The sequence below is a fragment of the Trachinotus anak genome, unplaced genomic scaffold (assembly GCF_046630095.1).
Source record: "Trachinotus anak isolate AG129_WGS33_773 ecotype Australia unplaced genomic scaffold, CSIRO_AGI_Tana_v1 ptg000005l, whole genome shotgun sequence".
NCBI lineage: Eukaryota > Metazoa > Chordata > Actinopteri > Carangiformes > Carangidae > Trachinotus > Trachinotus anak.
The window spans coordinates 6,823,752-6,842,836 of record NW_027273856.1 but is presented as its reverse complement, the minus strand read 5'-3'; the positions used below and the strand labels follow the sequence as shown (position 1 = coordinate 6,842,836).

The window sequence follows — 19,085 nt, the reverse complement described above, 5'->3', positions numbered from 1 at the left end:
GCTACTCAGTTCAATTGTCAGCCTGTAACATAAACAAGGAAGCAGGTGTATTTTTACTATAGGTTAGCTAGCCACAGCTTTTTTGAATTGGTTTCTATTTTTAATTCATGTTTTTTATCAAGAGAACTGTAAACCTCCATGACCACAGCCCTGAAGACAACCATATCAGCAGGTTAAAGATTTACAGTGTTGTTATTTTTGATGCTGTCAGGCATTTCGACCTCCTTTATTATTTTATACGACCATTAAATTCCCCTCGAATGGCCCATCAGAAGTATACTGTGACTGTTGAACTATGACTTTGTTTTTAAAGGTGTTTGTCCCCTCTAATTTCTCTTCTGGCCACCCCTCCAATTCTGAGTAACTTCCTCCTTTATCTTAGATTGTTTTAGATGTATCCATTGAAAACAAAGATGGCTCCCATTTATATGTCAGTCTCAGTATGAAATGTTTCCAAATAGACAGCTGACACTGTATTGTAAACTTTTAACATTCTTTTTATTTTGTATGGGTGAAATAAAGTTCATATTTCAATTAAAAAAGCAACCATTGTTTAAGTTTGTTGTGTTTTCCAGATCAGAGATGAAATAGCCTGAAATGCTTTTCACATCAAGCTAATCTGAGACGGTGTTTGTTTTAGACACAGTTCTTTATTTGCTGGCCGGAGGGGCAGAGCCTGACTCCTGCAGCATCTTGAAGCAGAGGGTTTCAAAGAGCTTCCCCTTTCATTTTTTCCGTTTCACAGGCATGTAGCACGTCCTCTGTGGTCCTGACTCAATGCTGTGCCTTCTCGCTGCTTTGATTTCTTTATTTTCTGTTTTTTTGTAATATAGAAAAGTTTCCCATGGATGTATCCGATGTTGATTTACTGGCCAATGACTCATGCAAGCTGACAGACGAGTGGTGGTATTCATCCTCAGCGCTGCGGCCTCCGTCAGTCAGATAAACAGAAGACGCTGCAGGTCTGTGGAGGCGTGTGCACAGAGCGCTGACTGTTGCCATCATCGGCACACTGCGCCTTCACTGCGCTGCGTGTGTGCCCAGCCTCTTTCCTCTTCCTCCCGCCTTTCTTTACTTTTTTTAAACAGTCCATCCCCCCCCCCACCCACCCACCAGGCAACGCAGAGCCGAGGCCACATAAACAACTGCATCCTTCCTGCACAAGCGTTGACTCAGCGGACTGCGAGGAGGGTGGGGTTTGGTGCGTGTGAATGTGTGTGTGTGTATGTGGGGGGGGGGGGGGGGGGGGGGTCGTAGGTGGTTGACTTTAGCACGTCGGTGTCCAAACAAACGGCAGCCATGGGGCAGGGAAGGAGAGCCATCAAAGGTCTGACAGGAGGAAGCACACTGTTTCCACACGGCAGCCGGCGGGGCCAGAGGTGGCCCTCTGATTCCGTCCCCTCCCGTCAGGCCACTGACTCTGAAGTGCTCTGTACTTTTGGAAACATGGAAAAATGTAGTTAAAAGCAATTCCTTGACCTTTTTCAAGAATAAAAGCCTTTCAATGTGTGGTCTCGATCAGAGAGAACTCTCAGAACCGACTCATTAATAATGTCCCCTCAGATCTGTACTTAAGGCTTATTGAAATACTTTCTGGGTTTTATGTCGCTGCTCCACCATGGTTGGTGGCATGTGGGATCTTTTGTCGTCTAATGAACATCAGAGTAAGGCGAGGCAATCTTCTTTTGGTTTTATACACAGGGAAAAGAAGGCTAACCACTGAATGGTTAAGGTACAATCGGAAATCCTTTACTTAAGGAAAAGTAGCAGCACTACTGTAAAAAAACAATCCTATTCCAGTGTTACCTACAAAATGTACTTAGAGTATCAAAAGTAAAATGCAGATTAAGTGGCCCCTTTCAAAAAGTTAATCTAATATACAGTGTCTTATACTTACCTATACTACTATTAAGCAGCAGGAAATACTTAGATACAACTACCTCAAACTTATAGGCTACTTAAGTGTAGTACAGAGTTTAAGCACATTTCAGGTCCTCCAGAAGGCTGCTCCAGCAACTAGGAGAGTAAAACTAAAGGCCGACCGTGTGCACCACTAATACTTGTGCAAAATGTTGGGGTTTTTTTTTGGTGCATACATTTGCAAGTAAAGTGAAAAGTGGATTTGTTCTGTGTGCAATCTCAGTGATACGGAAAATGAGTTTTATTTGTTTTTTTTATTGTCCTTTTTACTGGGAACTATTCAATATTTTGTTTGGAATAACAAAGGAATAACATTGATTTTGCATCTTGTGTCTTGTAATATCATCTAGTATGGGCATGATAAAATGAACTAACTACCTAACTGACCTGGGTAAGATGCTGAAGCCCCAATAGCCCTTGATGTGACATTGGTGTGTGAGTGTGTGGGTATAATAGAAAAACACTGTGTGTGCAGAAAAAAGTGCTGTATGAATGTATGTTTGAGTGGGTACATTAATATACTAAACATATGCAGATTGTAAAATAACACCACTTGAACATATGTGGAAGACAACTAGACCTATGAAAAAGAATCAGCATCTTCAAGAACACTGACTTTTCCCTCCCTTACTTGTGGCGTATCAAGGATTAGCTTTTGGTAAAGGTTTTTGAGCATTTTTGCTCTTTCATGTTCATTCAGCACCTGTTACCAACAATGTAAAGTAAGCCATAATAAACAACAAAAAAAAAACTTCTAGTGTGAATTTCAAAATAAGAGCAAGATTAAAACGTGTCTTTTGGTCAAGAGAAAATCTGCAGTTAATTAGACGAGTGTTTTCTTCAAAATATCACATCTTTAAACAATCAGATAAAAATCACAATTCAGGTAATTTCAACAATATAATAGCTTCCTGCTGTTCACAAAATGTACTTAATTTGAAGATATTCACTTCCCCTACGTTTTTTAGGTAGTGTTTGCGAGCTTGACGCATCTCCAGTGGTCTGCACCGGTAGTAGCTTGAAAATAGAGATGGAAATCGTAAATTCAAAATAAAAGTCTCATAAACACATTATACACATGGATTGTACACGGAGCTGTACACATAGACGGTAGCCACTATAAAAAGGGTGTACCCAGTTAGATGATTACTAGTACATGAACACTGCTTTGAAATAATTTCAATTGTAGCCCTATTTGTGCACTTCTTGCTTTTTTGGGTATGATTTGTCTGCCATTTTGCTTTAATGCTTTAACTTGAAAGAACAATTTACAGTGCTAAAATAACATCTTTTCTGATTGCAAGGGAAAGCAAAATCAAGCAAAAATCTACACAGGACACGCAGACTGTGTTAGTGACCTTCCTCTTATTTTTTATTGTCCATGCAATCTAATCTTCACACTGACCACATGGAAATGTCTTATGTCATTAGCTTTGGCTTTCATGATTTTCTCAAGATCTAGAGCAGTTAGATTCCCTAGTTACAGTGTATGTAATGAAGTTGTAACATGTGGTTCTTCTTTGAGCTACTTTTTTTTTTTTTCCTTTTACAGGTTCAAAAGTACTAATCGATCTCGATTTTACTTTGACAGCGACAACCGGATGTTGGACAGCGAAGCGCGTCTGACTCGACCGAGGCCTGTCATCTGACTCTTTTCCTGTCGGGAGAGGAAAAGTTTTGAAACCCCACCCTCTCGACTGACTGTGAGCGCAGACGTAGAGGTGGTTCGAGGTCCTGACGAGGGAGCGCTGGCCGAGGAAGAGGAGCGTGAGGAGAAGTGGGGATGGAGTCACTGTGCCGCTGGGACCGCGACTGTACCGCCGCCGCCGAGCTGGGCCGGGCCGCCCGCTGAACTGCGCTGAGGAACCCGCGGGACTAGTTCTCGCTGCGCGGCTCTCCCTGGAAAGTAGAGCCAGGCAGGTTTGGACAGCTCTTCCTGTTACAGAGTCGGCGGCTCGTCAGTGTGGTGTTATGATAAAAGCCAGCTCGCTGTGTGCTCCTGATTACACCGTCATTATGGATACTCTCGCAGAGCGGGATGCGGGATTTCCTGCGGCAGCGCCGCAAAGTTGCGGTCAGACGCGGTTATCGGAGATGTGGGCTCAATAATGCGAACTGGTCAGCCCTGAAACTTGTAAAACACTGGTTGTCTGGACTGAATGCTCCTTTCCTGCTATTCTTCTCCGCTTCTCAGCGCTTCCTGCTTGTGGTGGCCACTGCACTGGATGGCTAAAAATACATAAAACTCAAAACGGACAGTTAGAACTTGTGGGAAGCTTAATTTGGAGCTGCAGTTACAGCACTTGAGGTATTTTACAGCACGTTTCGGCCCATTGTATTTTTGTCCTTTTACTTTTAGTCTTCATAATCACAATTCAACAGGTGGCAATTTCGGATGAGGGAAGTGAAGAGCTAATTTGCCCATAATGAGGTGATTCAACAGCCTCTTAAGTGCAGGCCGGTGAAATGATATTGTGCTCAAACCATGTGTTGGGAAACCACATACCACATCACTTACACAGAGAGAAATTCAGTGGAGACAGTGCTGCCTTTCTAAGCCTTGATACACTTAGCCATCATCAAACAAAAGCAGCCTCTTGACTGGTTCTGCATTTCCAAATGGAGGCCTTTGCATTTCATGTTAAGATGAATGAAAGACACTTCAGTTATCTTTGAATCCTCTCCTGCGTTCCACTTGTTGGTCAAGCTTTTGAACACATTTCACTGGTCCCTGATGAACCAACAAGAAAGACAGGAAAGGGAGCGAGGCGCAATAAAGTACTCCTTTGTACTTTATTTTCAAACCCTTGGGGTGCAAAATCAGATCCAGTCAAAACATCTGCTTGAGGCTCCATGGAGCCACTGAAGAACATATTCAGTCGTGGCCCACTATCGAACTGGAAAAATTTGGAACAATCACAAAAAGGGAACTTCACTAATCCCGTGTGGACGGCCCTGTTTGACTACGAGGCATCCTGTAAAGATGAGCTCACCTTGCGTAAAGGAGACCTGGTTGAAGTCCTCTCTCTGGACTCTGAGATATCAGGGGATGAGGGCTGGTGGGCGGGTAAAGTCAACAACAAGGTGGGCATCTTCCCATCCAACTATGGCTCCTTCAAGCCAAGCGGATATGGGAAGCTTCCAGGCAGCAGCGTGGTTGGCGAGCTCAGCCCGGCCGTGGTGGGTGAGTTTGAACCCGAGGAGGTGGATTTCCGGGAGCTGAGCCTGGAGGAGGTCATCGGGGTCGGGGGCTTCGGGAAGGTGTATCGCGGTACATGGAGAGGTGGCCTGGTGGCCGTGAAGGCCGCTCGTCAAGACCCGGATGAGGACATCAGTGTGACGGCTCAGAATGTGAGGCAAGAGGCCCGTCTGTTCGCCATGCTCACCCACCCTAACATCATAGCCCTGAAAGGTGTCTGCCTGCAGGAGCCCAACCTGTGCCTCATCATGGAGTATGCCTCAGGTGGGCCGCTGAGCCGGGCGTTGGCGGGGCGTCGCATCCCGCCACACGTCCTGGTCAACTGGGCCGTGCAGATAGCCAAAGGGATGTTGTACCTGCACAGCGAAGCCATCGTCCCTGTCATCCACCGGGATCTCAAGTCCAACAACAGTAAGTCATTGATCAGTCTACCCCATGCCTCTCAGGGTTACAGTGATGGTAGGGTATAAACATATTTACCCAGCCTTCTGCCTCTGATGGAACATGGTGTACTAGTGTATGCAGAGTTGCTAAAGGAATCTTTTAGTGTTTACATTGTCATATCTAGAACAAAGACAATCTTTTAAACTCTCTCAACATCCTGAGAAGCCTCTGCTCCAGTAGAATTATTAACTCAAACATCTCATTAGTCTGGGGAATTGAATTATCACTCTACTTTTGAATCTGTACCACAATTGTTACAGTTAGTCATTGTCCTGGGGTTGTATATCAGCTTTATCTTGAGTAATAGGTCAAGGTCATAACGAAGCATGTAAGGTTAGTAGGACGACAGCACATCTGTTTGAATTGAAGCCCGGTCACATGACTTCCAGGCTGTGAAAGGTAGGCCAAGGCTACAGAGACCGAAAGGCCTGCAAATATGTGTTGATGATAGCATGAAATGCCATGCTTTGCCAGTAAAGGTCAGGAATTCAAGAGGAAGCTTTTCCGTCTCAGCACCGTCACAACTCACTCTTTGGACTTTGACACCGTCCGGGGGCAGCGGGAAAGGTCTTGTGTCAGTGTTTCGGGGGCAGACACGTGCACATTGAACCTTGTCATTAAACCTACACTGGGGAGAGATGTATTGCTGATAAAGCTTTCTGCCACCACCCCACTCCCTCCACCTTTTGAAGCAGAGCAAGTTCCTTTCTCAGCTCTAATGGTACCACTGGTAACACTGAGCCACCTGAATTTTACACCAGCCTCCCCTCTGTCATTATCATTCTTGCTGCGATGTAGCATATAATCCCTGTCAGCTCTGTGGCTGCATCTCTTGCCGTGCAAAAGATATTCAACTTCCCTCTGCTCATCCTGTCTTGTTACTGTGCATCCTGATTGCTTAAGCACACCAAAATAGAAAAAGATAATGGTTGCTCCTTGTTAAACTGGGAACAACTGAAACCACAAAAGTACTGTAGTTTATGAGAATATGGCCTTATTTTGGGGCTCTAGAAGGTTAACACCCTTCATTCAAGGTTTGTTTAAATAATACAATCCCTATTCAACACATCGTGAGATTACCTCTCTCCCAGACTTCCCTGAACAGTTCCATCTTTTTAACTTTTGACAGAGCACTGACTGTTTCTGTCAGTGTCCCTTCAGCATCTCCTCTGTTTCAGCCCTTGTTTATCATCCCCCCTGTGTCAAGGTTCTTTCCCAGTAAGACTTTTCCACTAAAAAAAAAAAAAAAAAAAAGGTCTCCTGCAGTGCAAAAAAGAGGAGTTCTGTTAATATAATCTTTGTATATGAGGCAGGTCAAAGTGAACACAATCCCTCTCTCTGTGCACTGGGAGATGGTATCGCTCTCCTGCCTCCTCCTGCCTCTTGTTTTTTAATTCTTGTCTGAATCTTTGTCCCTGGCCTGTCCCTACATGTCTCCATACAGCCATAACCCTGCTGTGCCACTGAGCAATATCCTGTTGTGGTGGTGCAGGGGGTGTGGAGTGGGCGGATGGGAGCAGTGGGGATTGTGTGTGTGTGTGTGTGGATGTGGGGGGTTTGCATTTCAAGTAACGCCCTATCAGTTTGACAATAATGAGCCACGCTGTAAAGTGAGGTGTTGACAGGTTTAATGCACAGGTGCAACAGCATCTTGGCATAAAGGAAAAGTGTGCCCTAAAGTAAAGTAAAAATCAGATAATGGGGCCATTGGGTCGACAGTACACAATGTACTGAAGCATCAATGGTGAACCTCAGATTATGGTGTCAGTTCCTCAGAATAATGGCGTAAGTTCTTCTTTCTAGAGCTGCCATTTTGCGCCAGCGCGCTGCAGTCATACAGGAAGAAATCTGTCATAGAGGAGGCAGAAACCCTCTTTCCAACTGTAGCTTTAAGTGGACCGAAATGCTGTGTGACAACAAGATGCGTTGCATACAGACAATGTAGGAAGTAATTGAAAGAGAAGCGCTGGGGTAGGTTGTTGAAGAACAACACCTTTTATGATGATATGATGATAAAACATCACTCTTTTACATCATATTACACTGAAGTATGATATCAACTACCCAAAACACTAGGTGAAGCTAGAGACCACCAGCTTACGCACACATTAAAAAGGAGATTACTTTTGACCCTTTGGGCCAGCTGCTACAGTGATGGATTCAGGTGAATAGTCGTTATACCTGAAGACCTTGCCAAGAGGTGAAGCTTTAGCTAATGACCAGTGGAGCGCTTTGGCCTGTTGGAAAGATGCTGTTGGTAAGGGTGAGAGGCCATAACTGGGATTCCACCAAAAGTAAATACAGAACAGAGAGTAGAGGAGCCTCCGTCTGTCACTGTTGTGTCTGTATGTTTGGGGGCGGGAGTCTTTCACAGCTTATGCACTCACTCATTGTTTCTTTTTAATCTTGTGGCTGTCTCAAAGCGGTTTCAGGTCCTCCTACAGAGTTGCTTGATTCTGTGTAAAAATACACTGCTATGATTAATAGTTTGTCATGGTTTTCTCACGTAGAGCACATTTACGCTTACTTCCTCATTGAGAAATTCTGGATCAAGCCTCCTGCCCTGCCCACCACCACTGCTGACAGTAGGTTGGACTGGTGAAAGAGCAGTGCCAATCAAGGTGGTTAGGGTTGAAGGAAACCTCGGAGAGACTCGGCCACGCGTTTGAGCCCCAGTCAGACCCAGACTCAGATGAAGAATCTGTTGTGCACCAAATTTGGTGACTAGCAGTCGTATCAGAACGGTTAGTGTGGTTAGCATAATTTATTTGTTTATGTTGTTTGTTAGCTTCTTAGCTTGCTAATGCAAACTGTGACTCTCTGTACAAGTTGATGGGATTGGTTCCTCAGGTTGGTGATGTAGGAATCCCTGGCTGTCTGAATCCGTTTTTTTTGAGACTGTCATTGGTGTAGTGCAGCTTCAAGGTGGAACTGCTTAGCTATGGCGCTGACTGCTTATATAGCTTATGATATGTCTTGTATCATATAAAAACATATCGACAAGGTTAAAAACTTGATTTTCATTTGAGGGGGGCCTTTAAAGTGAATTCAGTTATCTAGTTTATTATTTGTTGTTCCTAGAGATTTCCCTGTCTGAACCTATACTGATGAGAACAGGACTGTTTTTTCAAACATCTCTCACTGGCTGGTGCTGACTGTAACGGTCACACCAGAGTACAGCTATATGCTATATGACAGGTGAACCCAGGTCACGACGCGGTTCCAAAAGAGCCTCAGACTTTGAACCATGACCTACATTAGCTGCCTGGCTGATGTCTTTTATCAAACACATCTCGACTTGCACAACCTTGACTTGCTTCACGAGCTATCAAACAGCGGCCACGTCGGAGAAATGCACTGCCAATGCCAGTTTTTAGGCTAGATAGCCAGCTAGCTTGTTAGCTGTAGCACTTAAGAGAACTTTAAAGCTGTAAATGTCAATATTGTTCCGTGTAGATATGAAGTGATAGTCCCAATTCTTCAATACCACTGCAAACAAAACAGTCTTTCTTTGGCTTGTGATCTAGTTACAAGTACAAGTTTGTTTACATTGTTTGTCAATGAAACACTTATACTGGAGGCTTGGAGCATTTCTGAAGTATCTCCCAAGACCTTTTTTTTCATATTTATCAGTAAAATTGTGAAATGAATTTAACGTGTTCTTTAATCACATAAATGGATGTCATTTACGTTGGACTTTAAAGCAGTAATTGACTTTTTATTATTTTTTTTAATTTTTGGCAAAAAGGACGGTAGTGGAATAACCTGCAAACACAACAACAGACGTTGTGATTGTTTCTTTCTGCCGTCCCTTCGTTGCTACTCTTTGCCCACAATGCTGTCTTCTGTTTACGAATTGTGTCACAAACAATCACACTTTTTGTTTAGTTCACATGGAGCAGTCGTTTGGACAGCGCTGCTTTGCATTTATAGGCAGGCAGGTCTCTTGTCCCACGGACGGACTGCAACTCCACCGTTTTGGACCGCAGTGGGTGGAGATAATTCTTGTTCTGCCCAGGGGAATAACTGGTACATGTGCCGCTACGCCAGACTTGCCGAGGCTGTAGAGCAGAACAAGGACTGCTGTCGGCAGCTGCAGTTGGCAGGCTAGCTGTTTAACTGTTAGCAGTGGCCTAGTCAACAGTGACTTAACGTTTAAAATGAAATATCTATATATATATCACCTTTTGATAATGCGGTTCATCTGAAAAGTGGCTTATATGCCAAAGTAAGCTCGTCCACAATATAAGATCGACACATTGCCCACCCCTACATGTGATCACTTTACAAGTTTAAGGACAGTATTCACTCCCTCTTCAGCTCTGTTTTCTTTATCGACTCCCTCTTTAGCTGCTAAATGCTCCACTTTGTTCATCAGCCCTGTGCTACCTTCGGGTTTATCAGAGCTTCTCCACTGGAAACAGCTACCTGCTGCCGCTGGAAACGAGGTTGATGACGGCCATGAGAGTGAATCGAGAAATTAAAGTCTCCTGAAACTTGTGCTGCTGTGGATTCTTTACTGCAAAACAACCCCTTTCACATTGCACACAGTAATTTGAGAAGTTGTTTATATAAAAATGTTGAAGAGTGCAGCCTTAAGATTTCTGTAATCAAATTATCAACATATCCTCTTGCCACAGCTGCAGGGAAATTCTTGCTATCAGTCCAGCTGTAGTCTGTCCGCTGTCAAGTTATTTGAACAAAGCCTTCACAGATCCAAAAACGGCTATAGGCATCACCACACGCCATAAAACTCTGCAGAGAGGCTTTAGTTAGAACTGGTGGGGAAAGTGCCAAGCTAAGCACTTGCTGGGCTGGAACTCACAGGAAGAAGCCACGGTTAGATCTTGGATCAACATGTCCTTTTTTTTTTTTTTTTTTTCCTCTGAGCGGACAAACATCTGATACATCCCTCTACCGGCATGTTTTCATTCAGGGCCCCCAGTGCCCCTCTCTGCAGCGCACTCAAAACATCCCCTGTGTGTGTGTGTCTGTATGGGCGGCTGGGTGTGTGATGTTTGCATGTGTGAGGTGAACTGCTCTCCTGTTACCACTGCACTAACATACATACCAGCATCTCTCTGTGCAGCAGGAGGAATTATGAGGGCGATTTAGCCATATTTTTTTTTTGGGGGGGGGGGTGCTGAGTTATTTACAGAAAGGAGTTGGGGGGATTTAAACCTAATGAAGTCTGAACATGCACCTATATTTGGTTAAGGCAGCTGTAATGTGTAGTTAGGTGATAAGTGAGCCAGTAATTCTGTTAAGCTGGCCATTATGGAGAAAGAACACGATACAATTCCTGTCTACAGTTGGTAATTTAATTAGGCTCGACTTTTGCTGTCAGTTTGCCAGTCGCATCTTTTATTGACTGCTACATGTGCTTCACTTCAGCAGTGGAGAAGTCATGCAGTCTGATTCAAAGCAGCGCTGGTATTGAAAAGCACAAAGATGGTGCTTGTCTCATCTGGAGATAGTTCTACTCCTGTTGAGCTCATTGTCTCATAGAATCATGTATCATCTGTTATAAAGTTTTCATGAAAAAACGTATCTTGTTGAAATCAAAAAGTCATGTTGTATTGTGGTAATCGGCAACGTTCCTGCATAAATAAATGTCAGTTTTGTGAGTTTTTATCTTCAGCTGCAATGATTTGATCCATAGCCAAGTTCATAAGAGCTGTTTGAAACCATAGATTTCGGAGGCGCGCGGTGTCTGTGACATCACCTGTAGGGAAACTCCTCACTGCTATCTTGACTAGCTGCCGCCAGAAATGACAGCTGAGGGTGTGAGCCATCGATGCATTTTCAAACAATGAGGAGGCACTTATGCAGATTCTCAGACTGAAAGCACATGCGGAGACATGGAGCAAACATGTACCCCCTGTGCGAGATTCCTGCATTGTATATCTCATTCACTGAGCGCCGATGCTGCCTCACTACCGTCATTATCCATAAATGGCACCTTGATACTGTATAGTAAGACTGAAGGCGACACATTCATGACACAAGGAAGGGGCAAATAGTATCATTCAAATCCCCACTGAACAATTTGGGTAATCTGAGTGTGAAAGTTCATTCTTGACATTGGTAATAGAATTTATGCAAAGTAAACTCAAGGTCCACTGAGGGGCTTTTTCTTCCTGAGCTTTTGAGGACATCTCATGGTCTTCATGAGCAAATGGAGTGTGCTCAGTTGCCATGGAGATGGCTTAAGTTCAGTCACATGATAAAAGGGTGGCAGATATGGACCACACTTCATGCAATGTGGTTGAAAAGCTCAGGAAGAAGCGAGTAAGTGGATATTTAATTAAGATGGTTTTGGCAAAACTAGTGATATCTCGATTACGAAGCGTCATTAAAAAGGACATAAAGATGTTATAATTAGAGCTGCAGTGATCAGCTGATTAATGGTCCACAGCAATTTTGATAAGAGAATAATAAAGTGAAGATCTTTGGATTTTGGACAACTGGTCAGACAGAACAATATGTGTGGAGACGTCATTGTGGTCTCTGGGAAACTGTAACAGTCATTTTCCACTATTTGCTGTCAGGACCAATCGTTTTATTGAAAAAGTAATTGAAAGATGAATCAATAATGAAAATAATCATGAGCTGTACTGAAATCCATAATATACTCATCAATTAAAATGTCACACATTCCCTCTTTGTTATCCTCCTCTCTGCTTCACCGTGTCCTCACGCTCACCTCAGCTGAGCCACACACGATGTAAAGAATGGTTTCTGTGTAGAAACTGGTACCATGATTATTCTGTATTACTTAAACATCTGGCCCCAGATGATGAACTGCCTGCAATGTCCGGCGAGGTTAAAAGAAATAAAAATGAAAACAGGAACTGGTCAGTTATCATGAGAATGAAGAGCCACCATCGAAAGAAAGAAAGAAAATACACCATTTATATATCAGACAAAATGCAAGAAAAAACCTGCTTCAGCAGTGCTTCTTGGTAGACACAGGTGGAAGATGCAGTGAGATGTAAATCTAAAAAATAGAGTTAGTGTACAGCTTAGCCAGCTGCCTGGTCCTATCATTTCTCTACTGTCTTAATTCTGTATGTGGGGAAAAGACAGAATCCAGAGATCCTGGGCTCACAGTGGAGTGAAGAGCACGGGGGCTTTTTCAAGCATGAACAGGGTTTTTCAATGCTAATCTCGATAATAGTATTTTTAGATCAAAGCTTTCAGGAGAGGATGTTTTTGTTGTTGAATTATCATCTCCTCGAGGTGAGGTTCAGACTAGATTTACTGTCACAATGAGCTGCTTCAAGAAACACAGTTTTGTTCCTGCGACTGGGATTTGGATTGATTTGGAAGGATTTGATAAAACTTTGAGTAGGATCATTCTAAAAGTGTGTGCGTGCAAAACCAAAAATGGGTTATAATGATGACCTGTAAAAATGGGCTGAACAAGCCAAAAAAAAAAACCAAAAACATATTGCAATCTCAATGAGTCATGATTTTAGTTGGAATGATCATTTTTACATTTAACTGTCACTGAAAAAAATATAAAAATGGTCATGATGTCAATTTTGCCAGATCTTGTACCAAACAGGCATGTTCCCTTAGATCTGGAGATATGATTTGTAGGCTGGGGTATCTCTGTACCACCACAATATAAATAAAAAAATAAAAAAAAAATTTATTTTTTTTTACACATTTTACCTTAATCAAAAAATTGAGCTCTGTGCACCTGACAGCACCGTCATGTTCACTGCAGCTAATTTACACACATGTACGCGCAGTTTTAGATGAGGATATATCTGCAGTTCTTTTAATGCTGTTTGATGTTTTCTTGGGTTTTGACAACCGATGATGACAATTTAATCAGTTGCAGTAGTCGTGTGAAGGCAGAGGCCAGGCTTCCCTGAATCCGGCCACATCCTGGACCATCCTCACATTTCAGCAGCTGCACTGGCTCCACGACTGGGTGTCAGCAGCTCCCGGTCGGGCCCTCTCCTCTGCTCCGGAGGATGTGAGACTGCGCCGGTGAAATACTGAGTGGAATTTGATTTGAGATTTGAGCATGAGCACAAATGACACTGCTGTTTGGAACGTTTATGGTAAAGTGGATCTATAAGTAAGTGTGATATGAGGTAAAATTACATGCGTGAGAGGATTGATCTTGATTTTTCATCTATTTGGGAAAGAACAACATTAACTGCCATCACAGCCTCTAACTGATTGTGCTTCACCTGCCACTCTTTCAACTTTTCAGTGCAACTTTTTCAAATGTTTTTCTGTTTTTACTGTTTCCAAAGCCAAATCTCAATTAAACCTCAGGGTGATAATAAACAAAGAAATAAGGGCTAAACAATCGATCTAAATAATTTTGAAATCAAAATATGGCCCAAATTGCAGGAGCTGCAATTTTTTGAAAAGGTAAAAATGTGTGACAGCATGTTATAAATGAAACACAGTGGTGCTTCAGAGATGCCCTGGTCTACAAATCATATTCTCCACATGCAAGGGGGAAAAAAGCTTGTTTGGGACAGAGCCCAACAAAAATCACATCATCATCATTTTTATTTCATTCATTCTTTGAATATGAAATTGTGACTCATATCACAATCGTAATATCTGCCAAAATAATTGCAAATGATTTTTTTGGACATATTCAGCCCTGAATCATAATGAAACTCTGCAAGCATACGTGAGTGAAGTCTAATCAAAATATTGCACCACTTCAAATTCAAGTCAAGCTTTTCAGACAAAATCAAATTAAATAGACATTTGGGTTGGAATAACAAAAAAAATAAAAATACTAGAATATCTGCACCATATAGCCTGTGTCTTCACATACATTATTCACTGCTGCATGTACTGTAGGTAGAAAAGGATTTGTGCCCACACACTGACAGCACACCCACGCTGAACCATGCAAGCTGCAGAATATGTGTGTCTGTGGTGTGTGTGTGTGTCCAAGCAGGATGAGTGAGGGGCAGAACAACTGAACTGCAGGGGAGGAAGAGAGAGAGAGAGAGAGAGAGAGGGAAAAAAAAAAAGAAAAAAGAAAAGCAGACACTGGAAGGTCAGAGCGCACAGGAAGTAGGGAGGTTTCCAGAACTCAGGCAGAGTGAAATCTGTTGTTGTTTTTTCCCTTCTCCAGTCTGAAAACCTCGCTCTCAGCTCGGCCTCTTTCTCACCACACAGATCACAAGACAGTTCCCATGCAGATTGGAAAAAAACCTACATATCTTTTTGTGGAAGAGAAAATGCTTGAGAGGATTCAGACTCGCTTGTTTTGGAGAGTTCAGAAAGAAAAGCAAAGTTAGGGATATTACACATCGGTGTAGTACACATGGTTGACTCTGTTCACATATATTGACTTGTAGAACATCATCATGTTGAATCCTAATTAGATAGATTACAGGTCTTGAATCTGTTCTACAAGAAAAAGCTATATTAGCTTAATACCAGAGAGGATAAGGTTGGTATAAAGTCACTGCTGTTCACCACTAGCTCATTATAGATAAATCCTACACAGCACTGCTAAACAATATGCTAATACTCCCTGTAATGTATTGGTCTCTGGACAGCCAAATGCAGCTGCTTTCATTTTCAGATTTAACTTTACTTGATGGCTCTACAGCAATTATATGATGCTAAAATATCCAGCATGGAATTCTGGGTAGCCTGTCTTGATGAGGGTCAGATCATACATAGTGTCCTGCAGGGGGGTGGGCAAAGTAAGGTGTAGATGGTGGGGTGTGGGGATATTTATTTATTTTTGGAATTTCACTTTTGTTTTCTCTGTCTTTGTCCTTCTCTTTTTCACTTATAGCTGGCATGTACAGTATGTTCCAGTGTTAGGTTTGGTTTATTGGCAACATGTTTATCAAAAATATTTATAAAAATGTATTTATAAAACATCACACACAACATATCAGACAGATCAGGTATCTGTCTATCAGGAATAGAGCAGTAATACCCTGGACTCACTTCCATAATTGTCTCTGGTTTAGAAAACAAAAACCAAGAAGAAAGCAGACAAAGTAAAAAAATCAGACTGTCAAAAAACATCACATCATCTATATATATATATATATATATATATATATAGTATGTGTAGGGTTGGCTGTATATTTGGTATGACCACATACCACAAGTTGTAAAATAATACATAACTTGTGTGTGTGTGTGTGTGTGTGTGTGTGCGCGTGTGTCATCATGGCAGAATATGATCCTGAAAACACTGACTGTAGAGGGGCACTGTAACACAGGTGGTTTCGAGGACATTTCCAGGTGTTTATATGTGTGTGTGTGTGTGTCTGTGGTGCAAAAGATACAGTCACCAAACCTTCCAGGTGTGTAGCTGAGAATCAGAATGAAGGCTAAGTTCGAACATGTGTATGGTCTGAACAAGGAAGTGGAGGAAGTAGTGGGAGAAGGAAGTAGGGATGGGGCCATTGCCCCTCCCACTTTACATCTCTGGTGTAACTTGTGGATCACTGTATCCCAGTTTTCAATCATGCCTGTCCACTGTGTCACATTTGTCACACTAGAATCCATCTGGTGATGGGATCACATCAGCCCCGACGACCCCTCAGCATGTTGAAACTCCGGCCCGTGAGCACTCATGTAATAATGTTTTCATAATCAATTAAACTGCTGATTATTTATCGATTCATTCATTAACCATTTTGTCTTGGCATGGGAAACAAAAAAAAAATTCTGGTTACCATATATGACAAAGAATCAACTCCTCACATTTTAAAAACTGGTATTTTTGCTTGAAAAAAGACTGAAACAATTATATCAAAAAACAACAAAAAACAAAAACTCTGTCTGTCAATTAAGTGAATGATGCACATTAATGCCATAGACATTCTCATAGACAGATGTCGAGGAACATTATCGCCCTTTCTCAAGAACATTTCCAGGAACACAGAAACCTTTTTAGCAACTCAGATTCACAAGTTTACCAGCATTTTGACTCTCGTAGTCAGGGTCTAAATGTACTTCCTGGCCCCCAGACGGCTTTGGGGATAGATGAGTTTACTGCAGCGAGTTTCAGTAAATGGTCAACCATAAGCTCAAGACAAACAGACATGTGTTCTGCTGTTTACGGGCTCCCTTTTACCATATTATGTCTAAGTCACGTTACAGTAAACTACCAGAGGACACCCACCACTGTGTCTCTGGATTGTGATTGGTCTGTTGGCCTTGGTTCTTCCCAGTATGGTGTAAACAGAAACAGGAATGTTCAAAAGGTACAGTTCCTCACTGTGTGTTGTCAAGAAAGGGGACTTATGAGTCATTTATTTCATTGACTATATGCTGCAGAATCCATGCAGTGCATTTTCTTTTGCACCTGGTTGTTTTTCATCATATTTACCACCTCAGAACATCAGCCGTGCCCACCACCGCCACCTTGACCTCAGAGCCTCTGGGGTCAAGCCAGTAATGGCCCCCCTGCCAGAGTTTCTAAGGAAATGGCACTAATGAAGGTTAATTTTAAACACGAACACTGGACGCTTGTTAATAAGTGACCATTTTCAGGACCTCGGCACTGCATACTTTGCACAGGGCATCATTTATAACCCCCCCTCCGACAGCATTAATGTGGAGGCCCAGGAACAGAATATTCCTCTGGGCATGTTTAGTACCATGTAGCTTGTTTTGCCAGAATGTGTTTGATAGAAACAGGTTTGTCTTGGTCATATAACCAGTCTTTTATCATTAAATATTGAATAACAAACACCTCCTTGGGCTCTGAAAAGTTGTGATGGACATTTTATACCATTTCCTGATATTTTAGTGGCAAAGCAATTGATCAGCTACATGGAAATAATCAACAAATGAATTGATAATGAATATAATTATAAAGGAAGACTATAGTTTATTACAACTTGGGTCTTCCAGTTTTACAGACGTCTCAGTTCAACTTTGACCTCCCTTACTGCAATCACACATTACTTTGTTGACCGGTGGTGTTTTTCCTTGAAGAACAGCTGAACAGTCAAATCAAAACAGTTTTTTATTGACTCAAGTGAAGAAATGAGACATCACTGACATGTCGACCTGAGAAGGTGAGACCTGACAAACCTGATCGACGTTTCTCGGCAGCAGAGCGTGGTGAGCGTCTTGTGGTAAATGAGCCATTTAAGTGTCTCAATGTGCCATGCAACATTGTTTAATAGCTGTATCATAATAACACAACCATTATGGACCTTCAGCTTTAACTAATGACAGCACTGCTGTGTGGTGGTGGAATGTGGATCACGACTTCATCTTTACGTGCATGGGATGAGGAAGAAACACCACCTCAGGCTGATTGCAGGATCTTCTGTTCATAGTTCACTCAGTCGTGCTCTGGTTTGTAAACTCACTGGCAGCAACTCATTCCTCCACGCAGTGAACAGTGTATAGCGTGAGCCCTGAGCTGTGAGACGAAACTCCAGCGGAGTAAGCACTAGTTTCACTGTGAGATGACATCTTCGGCACCATGATCATGCCCTATCTATCACTCTCTCTCTCTCTCTCTCTCACTCACTAGCTGCCTGGTCAGAGGTTGCCAGACTGTCTGTCAGCCTATGGCCTCGTCCCTCAGGGGACAAAGCTCCTGTTCTTCCTGGGGAAAGCCCCCACCCTGCCGGAATTCTCCCCTCGCCTACGGGTGCAGGGCAGGGAGGGGGGAGGAGGAAGGTAGAGAGAGACTATAGAGGAGGCTTAGGTTGAACTGATGTGGGTATTCAAAAGCTAGTATGGATCATTTCTTTTTGCCTCGGACTGAAATAGAGTGCTTTTAAATTTGACCATTTCCATGGACAGAATTTGGGATTCTTTTTGTGTGTGTTTTCTGCAAGTTTTTTTTTCTCTCCCATTTTCTGGATATAAAAAATATACACACAAAAACTCTGATATACTTACAAAAATTATATGTCAGTCCAACCCTGCCAGATAACTAGGGGGTGAGGAATGATAGCATGCAGAGAAAAATGTGGTGAGAGATGGGGATATAGCTCCAGCGCTGAATTATAGAGAAAATGTAATTAAGTGAGGTGCAGAGTGAAGAGGCAGAGAGCGGCTCTGTGGAGCTGGCTTTTGCATCTGGCGTGTTATTGTGAAAGACTGTCCTGCTGCTCAAAGGTTATTTAATAACTGCACCATAATCAAACAACCATTATGGATTTCGGGTTTAACTAATGGCAGCACTGCGGTGTAATGGTGGAATGTGAAATGTGCTTAAACCTGAATCACAACCTTATCTTCACACGCATCGAATGAGGAAGAAATGCCACCTCAGACTGATTGCAGAATCTCCTATTCATAGTTTAGTCAGCTGGGCTCTGGTTTGTGAACTCACTGACATTACTTCACTTCTGCAGGCAGTGAACGGTGTGTTGTGTGCTCCTCAGCTAAGACCAAACTCCAGCAGAGCAAGCGTCTATCGCTGCGTGCACTGTGTGTTCAGCCCGGGCCACAGGTCCTCTCAAATATCCTCGAGCAGGTCAATGAACCTTTACGAGCTTTTGCTTTCTTAGATGTGAGTTACTGATACTGC

General features: G+C 42.7%; 1 protein-coding gene across 1 annotated transcript in view; it reads left to right on the top strand.

Moving 5' to 3' along the window:
- The first annotated feature begins 3,500 nt into the window (after positions 1 to 3,500).
- LOC139621502 (mitogen-activated protein kinase kinase kinase 11) overlaps positions 3,501 to 19,085 on the top strand; it is a 57,347-nt gene continuing 41,762 nt past the window's right edge. The window contains exon 1 of the mRNA XM_071478067.1: positions 3,501 to 5,530. Within this exon, the coding sequence (XP_071334168.1) occupies positions 4,774 to 5,530 (757 nt within the window). The 5' untranslated portion in view covers positions 3,501 to 4,773. The remainder of the gene's footprint in view (positions 5,531 to 19,085) is intronic.